Consider the following 7,904-nt stretch of genomic DNA (forward strand, 5'->3'; position numbering starts at 1 on the left):
AATTCCTCGATTGGTCAGCATGAAGCCTAAGAACTTTCATGATCCCACTCTGAAGGCGCACTTAGACTCATTGAGGTGAAACTTGTTCTACTTAAGGATCGCAAACATCTCAGCTAGGTCGGTCAAGTGGTTGGCCTCACATTTGCTTTTGACCACCATATCGTCGATGTACCCCTCCATTGTTCGACTAAGTAAAGTGGCAAACATCTTGCTAATCATTCTCTAGAAGGTGGCCCCAGTGTTCTTCAGTCAAATTGGTATAACTTCGTAGCAAAATAATCCCCTTGGGGTCATAAAAGAGGTGATTTCTCTGTGATGGCGATCTAGTAGTAGCCGCGGTAAGCATTGCGAAAACTGAGCCTATTGTGTCCGGCTTTAAGGTCCACTAATTGGTCAATTCGGGGTAATAGAAAGCTATCTTTGGGGTAGGCTCTATTAACCGTCTCGTAGTCGACACAGATTAGCCTCTTTTCATTCTTCTTGGGCACAACTACCGTGTTAGAAATCCACCGAGGGTAGTACACCTCTTGGATTGCCGTTGCTTCTAATAAGTTTTGAACTTCTTTCGCCACCACCTCGACATAATGAAGTGTTGACCATTGTGTTCTTTGTATGACCGATCGAGCATCTGGGAAAATATTTAGCTGATGGCAAATAAAGTTTGGATCGACGCTAGGCATGTCGTAAGACGTCCATACGAATACTTCAATGTTAGCCACCAAGAAGTTTACAATCTCCAGCCGCTCTTGAGAAGATAAGGACGAGTCAAGCAAAAAGAATTTACTTGGGTCATTCTCATCAATCTGCACTTCCACCAAATCTTCAACGGCCTTGTCTTCAGCTTTTTTCCCGACATCGTATAGGACATTTTGGTCTTTCAGTCTTTCAATCATTTGCACGCCCTTGGCTACTCGGCTTCCATTTACAGCCACAAAACATTGTTTGGCCATGACTTGATCACCTCGTACTTCCTCTATCATCCCGGTGGTAGAAGGGAACCTCATTACTTGGTCGTAAGTTGACGCCACCGCTTGCATGACATGAAACAATCCTCTGCCTAGGATCAGGTTGTAAGTCAAGGGTATCTTCAATACCCAAAACTTCACTTCATTCCTGACAAACCCTGCTCTTACTAGTAGGATAATCTTCCCAACCGGCCATTCTGGTTGTGAGTTGAATCCAACCAGTTGCGAGGTTGCTGGAGCTAAATCTTTGTCTTCCAGCTTAAGCTGCTTGAAAACGTCGTAGTACATTATTTCGACCGAGCTGCCTTGGTCGATCAAAATGCATTTGATGTCGAAGTCTTTGATACGCAACGTAACGACTAGCGTGTCGTTGTGTGGGGTTTAGATTCACTCCAGATCTCTACTGGAGAAAGTGAGGACATCTTTCACTTCAATCTTGCTCTTCTTAACGGCGTGCTGGACAAACAGAACTTTCCTCATATGCTCAACTTTATTGATCATCCTTCTGAGCTGGCATACCCGCAATGGCTCGATGATCCCATGGATTATGTTGATCACACCTTGGAGAGGGGCGTCTAAGGCGAGTAAGTCATTAGGTTTAGCTTGGCCTTGAGGCATGGCTTTAACACCTCCATTGATGTACCGGTCCAAATGCCCAGCTGCCACAAATTCTTCCAAGTGTTGTTTTAAAAGCATGCAGTATTTTGTGTGGTGCCCTTGCTCGTCATGGTAGGTGCAGCAATACCTTAAATTAAAGCCTCTTTGTGTATCTCCCAGCTTAGTTGGCCACCGAATGTATACATTGTCACGGATCTCAAAATGCGGTAAATTGGAATTTTGAAAAGCGTGGTGATGCATGTTCAGGCATTTAACTTTCTCTTAGCATCCTCTACGGCATAACGGGGGTAGTTTGCCCAGTCGAAGTTGTGATTCTTACTAATGTGATTGTTTCTATGGTTCTATTCTTTTCCGTGGTTGTTCGAATGTTTTTTCTCCTGTCCGACTGCATGAACTTTCCCCGCAACTCTCTTGTTCTCCCTTACCAGATTTGTTTTCATTGTAGCTGTGACTGCGTCATCCTCAATTCAAATGTGTTCGTTGATATGTTGTATGAGCAACTCCATGGATGTTAGTTGGTTCATGGTAAGCAAGTCTGTGAGTCTATATCCAACTAGAAGACCATGTTTGTATTGAGTGATTACTAGGTTCGCTAGGTAATTTAGGATCTCGTTGAATGTTTTTCAATACTTGGCATTGTATGCCTTCAACTAGCCACACGGTTCCATCTTGATTCCCAAAAGATGGTCAACTTCCCTGGGCGTTTTGGTGTTTGTCTTAAATCTGATGACAAATGCCTCCGTCAATTGCTGCCACCTCTCGATAATCTCCTCCAACAGCCTTTCAACCCATTTTAGGCCCAATTCGTCCAAACTCAATGGGAAAATAAGGCATATCAGTGCATTATTCTATCTGTGGCCAACCATAACCTGCTAGAAGTATCTCACGTGCATGTACGAATTAGTTTTTTTGTCATAGAACATGAATTTTGGTTGGTGGAAACTAGTGGAGAGTGGTTTGTTCTCTATCTCAAGGGAAAAAGATGTGGCACTCAACCTTGCCAAGTCTCTATCTAGTGGTATGTGCGCCGCCAAGGGCAACGGTAGCATTATGACCTCCTCACTAGCACGACCTTCGAGGGCCAATCGCTGCAGTGCCGACACCCTCTGAGCCACTCACCAATGCACACTCATCTAATACACCCATCAGATCTTTCAATCAGTCGAAATACGAGTATCTCGATGTCGTCGATGGACGTAAAAAGTGGTAGCTGCTATCTCGAGTGTGAGACACCTCCGCCGGCACGACGGAGTCATCAGTTCTAAAACTCCTCGTAATGGAAAGTGAAGGAGTCAGCCGCTTACTTCAACTGCTAAAATTGTGGAATTGAGTGCGCTTACTGTGATTTCCCACTCTAGCAACGCCCTTTTCCCTTCAGTTGGCACTTCATGGCCTCCATCTTCATCGCTATCTTTCTGATGATGGCGTCTTGGTCACTCAGCTTGCTCTCCAGGTGCTGAGTGTGCGACTCTCGCTATCGACAGCGCCTTTTTGGGCTCAATGAGCTTCCAAAACTCCTTGTATGTTTGTCTCGTAAGTTTCTAGAGGGCCCTTGCATGGAGGTCTCCAAACCAGTCATAGTCGGAACGGAAGGCAAGTCATCACACTGTCGGGCCAACTCTAGGGTAATGCCATCGACAACAAACTTCGGAACGTTGTCGTTGTTCGCCATGGAAAGAGATCAAAAAAACTTAGAGGTCAAGGTTTTGTCTGTCGAATTTCCACAGATGACGCTAATTGTAAGGGGAGCAAATATTCTTTGCTTCCGTACTCCTTACATCCAAGCCTTGCGTTACTTCGAACGGTGTCGTATAACTTGAAAACACAGCAATGGTGAGCTACCCGGCCAATGTATTGCTGGAAAACCCCTCCGACAGTGAAGTTAGCACCTTTAGAGAGAAGAAGAAGACAAATGACAGGATAGCTCTATGTATGGAAGATCACAGACCTGTTGCATGAAGGAGTCGTATGGTTTATATAGTTTGTGCGTGCACTACCTTACTTGTCATTTCCTGAGCGTGTGGATGTACTATCCTCTCTTTGCCTTACATGTGTGTGCATCAATACTGCCAAACAGTATCGACAAAACAACCAAGCGGTATTGACGCATATAGACGACGGGTTCCCTCTTTCGCACTTCAATTGGGCCACATGGCAACTCCCGCCAGCTATTTATAGCCCAATGCAATGTTGTCCACCCTTCAAGACTAGTTACTTCCAACCGGCCTAGATTCAAGGTGCCCAACTAGTCACTTTTAGCTCGGTCAAGCTAGGTGAACTCATTCAAGCCAACCTTTTCCAACCTTGAATCATGGCCAGCACGGTTAGTCCACTAATGGCAGAGTTGTTGACCTCGACTACTCCTTAGCTCGGTCGTATTATGTTCATCCAGGCAAATTCTACCTGGCTCCATTGCCTAACTGAAATCATTGGCTGTCTCTTAGCTCGGTTGAAAGCAAGGCTACTGTTTGATTGAACTCCACCCTTGGTTCGAGCCGATAAGACATCTCGGCCCAACACCTAGGTGTCTTTCCAGCCCAGTTGTTAGGTCAAGAACAGGGCCCAAACTGGATTTTGTTCGGCTTATTTGTTCAGCACAAATTCCCCTCTCATGTAGTTTAAGGATTTAATACACATTTTAAAAGGATACATCCTATACAAATTATGATATAAGAGCAAATGCTTTTCAGATATTTTAACTAGTTTTTTATATGTTTAATTTTATAACAAACTAGTTAATTGACTAGCTATTTTGTATTTGAAAAATGTTTGGAGGCCCTAATTCTGTGGCTCAAATATGGCTCAAATGGCCAAAACGACGTCGTTTTGGCCATTTTGATGTTGTTTTGTACTCAAAACGACGTCGTTTTGGCCATTTGAGCCACATTTGAGCCACAAAATTTGGACCCTCTACCATTGCGGTTTATATTTTGCTAGCTAAGTTTAGCTATTCAAAAATCACTAGTTAAACATTAAAATAAAATAAAATAATTATTTCCTCAAACTCTCTCTTTCACTTTCATATTTCTTCCTCTTTTCGTGGAAAGCTTTAATTAAAAAATAATAATCATACAAAATAACTAATTAAGTAGGAATACTACATGCTAACTAAACTTAAAAGTTAAAATAAAAATTATATATATTTTTTTATCATTTAGCAAATAGTGTTGGAATTACTCTGACGTGGTGATGGTTATGTTTCAAAATGGTATTAATTATGATTTGTATATAATCAAATCAAAATAAACCATCTTCAATTAAGATATAAATTAGTGACTTTTAAAAAAAAAATTCTCCTAATTTTATTTATATTGATCAATAAAAAAATTAAATTTTATTTATTTATTTATTTTTCATTTTTTGGTGACTTGAACCATAGAACCTTCACCAACTTTTGGAGGGTATTTGCAGTTGAGCTAACTTTCAGACCTTAGAAACAGGACAAAACCTTACCTCAGAATCTTCTCATGTTATCAAAAAATGTCCCAAGTTCCAATCACATTCATTAATTTAAGAGAAAAAATCCCTGAAAATATTTTAATTTAGTCCACCTTTTATTAGCCTGCATTGGCTGTTGGGTACATTATATTTAATTATATATAAATCAGAAATACAATGTGCTAATTATATTATATAGCTAATTCATTCATACAATGAAAGTAAAATATTTCATGCAATGAAGGATAACTATTGGCCTAAATTTCGCATGAATATACATGAAATAATATAGACATTTCAGTATTTTATTGTTCTCTTTTGGCTGTTACTTTCACTGTAAATTGACTATAATATATATAGATTATAGGGGATTTTTTTTTAAGGTCCTTAATAATAACAATTTAGAGGATAAAGGACACACAAAAAGATAGTGATGCCTCACGTCCCTGAAACAACTTCGCGCGCGTTTTTAATTATTTTGTGGACCAAAATACCCTCGCCAAAATCAACACAGAACCAAACTCATTCCGACTTCTCAGTTACATTCCAAACATCCAGCACCTTCACGAACAGGAGAACAGCAGAATTAGGGTTTCAACATCATCTGCACCATCGACATTACAGCTTCGTTATCTTCTCCAAAAATCATTCACATTCCTTCCTCACAAATTTCTCTGACCTAGGTTAAAGCTTCGTTTTCACGGCTCATCATCATCTCAGTCCATCTTCGTCACGTCGCATCTTCATCGCGGGCCATATCAGCTCATCATTCAAGGTTCATCCTAACTCTGGTCAGTTTTTCTACAATACAACTAGATTTTCTCTGAAAACACAGTTAATAGCATTTTATAATAACCTTTCATAAATTAGGGTTTCAATTTCGTAATAAAAAGCTACCTGAATTTGAAAAAATTTATTTCTGTGTATTTTGAAATTATTCTTCAACATATTTGTGTGATTTTATCTGTAAATTTCTCTGGCATTTGAATTTCTCTGATTTTTGATTAATGTAATTTTCTTCTTTCAATTTTCTTTGGCATGTTTATTTGCACAACAATTTTTTGTGTTTTTATCTTATTCTTGAACTTGTTTCTGTAATTCTGTCTATAAATTTTCCTGCTCCGTAAATTTCTCTGTAATATGTATTTTTAATTGCAATGTCTATCTTAATCTAGAATGTCTATTGCTTTCTTGCCTCTGTCTTAAGTTTCTCTGGTATTTATAATTTTCTCTGACCACATCACATCACTTTCCTCCCTTGTGTCTTTGTCATTTTCAATTTTCTCTGGAATTTTAATATTGTGAAGTGGAATGAATGTTTCTTCTTGGAATTTTCTCTGCCATATGTACTTTGAGAAAAAGTTATTTCTCTGAATTTTGATCTTATTCTTGAATATGTTTCTGTCATTTTGTCTCTGAATTTCTCTGCTTTGTAAATTTCTCTGGAATATGTATCCTTCTCTGCAATGTCAATTACACTCTTGCCCCTGTCTTAAGTTTCTCTGGTATTTATAATTTTCTCTGACCACATCACATCACTTTCCTCCCTTGTGTCTTTGTCATTTTAAATTTTCTCTGGAATTTTAATAATGTGGACTGGAATGAATGATTCTTCTTGGAATTTTCTCTGCCATATGTACTTTGAGAAAAAGTTATTTCTCTGAATTTTAATCTTATTCTTGAATATGTTTCTGTCATTTTGTCTCTGAATTTCTCTGCTTTGTAAATTTCTCTAGAATATGTATCCTTCTCTGCAATGTCAATTAAACTCTTGCCCCTGTCTAAGTTTCTCTGGTATTTATAATTTTCTCTGACCACATCGCACCACTTTCCTCCCTTGTGTCTTTGTCATTTTAAATTTTCTCTGGAATTTTAATATTGTGGACTGGAATGAATGTTTCTTCTTGGAATTTTCTCTGCCATATGTACTTTGAGAAAAAGTTATTTCTCTGAATTTTAATCTTATTCTTGAACATGTTTCTGTCATTTTGTCTCTGAATTTCTCTGCTTTGTAAATTTCTCTGGAATATGTATCCTTCTCTGCAATGTCAATTACACTCTTGCCCCTGTCTTAAGTTTCTCTGGTATTTATAATTTTCTCTGACCACATCGCACCACTTTCCTCCATTGAGTGTCTCTATCATGGTTAATTTTCTCTGCTTGTGTATGTAAATTTTTCTTGCATTTTAATATTATGAATTGAATTTTTCTCTGGAATGGAAATTTCCTCAATAATGTGTAATTTTCTCCAGAATGTGCATTTTTCTCTGGTATGTTTATTTTGTTCAATTCTTGATTTCAATATGGTGTACTTCTCAGTGCCATGTTTACATTAATTTGTTTATTTTATCTTTGCTAATTGTGGAATGCAAATTTTCTTTCACTTGCCATATTTACTTTTTTCTATCATTCATTTTCTCTGGTATGTTTACTTCTATCTGTAATTTAAACAATTATTGAAAATTTCTCTCCCATGTTTATGATGCTGTGTTGATTTTCTCTGACATGTCAAATTTTCTGTAATTTTCCCTTATCTGTAATTTTCTCTGGCATATCCAATTTTCTCCCTTATCTGTAATTTTCTCTGACATTTCCATTTTTCTCTGGGATTTAATGTTGACATCTCTATGCTTTAATCATTGTCTAGAAATGGCAAAACCTAAAGGCAGCGAAACACCGGAAACACCAAGCAAAAAACAGAAACTGTCTCAGTCTTCTTATGGACTAGGATAAAAAACCAGCAGCAAAACACTAGAAACACCAAGGAAGCAAGAACAACTCTCTCAGTCCTCTTATCATCTAAGATTAAAAACCAGCACTAAAACACCACAAACTCCTTCCCAAAACACACAAGTCCAAGCTGTTGAAGCAACTAGCATCCAG

At 38.5% G+C, this 7,904-nt stretch overlaps 1 protein-coding gene across 1 annotated transcript; it reads right to left on the reverse strand.

Moving 5' to 3' along the window:
* Positions 1–323: 323 nt before the first annotated feature.
* Positions 324–1,253, reverse strand: LOC145807113 (uncharacterized). Its single transcript, XM_082905043.1, has one exon. It carries the CDS (start codon positions 1,251–1,253, stop codon positions 324–326), a length of 930 nt encoding a protein of 309 aa, XP_082761169.1.
* Between the last annotated feature and the right edge of the window lie 6,651 nt (positions 1,254–7,904).

Source organism: Camellia sinensis, chromosome 14, assembly GCF_055761805.1.
Source record: "Camellia sinensis isolate YWXY chromosome 14, ASM5576180v1, whole genome shotgun sequence".
Classification (NCBI taxonomy): domain Eukaryota; kingdom Viridiplantae; phylum Streptophyta; class Magnoliopsida; order Ericales; family Theaceae; genus Camellia; species Camellia sinensis.

Coding starts and splice junctions, on each gene's coding strand:
- LOC145807113 (XM_082905043.1), bottom strand. CDS start 1,253: ATGTACTACGACGTTTTCAAGCAGCTTAAGCTGGAAGACAAAGATTTA.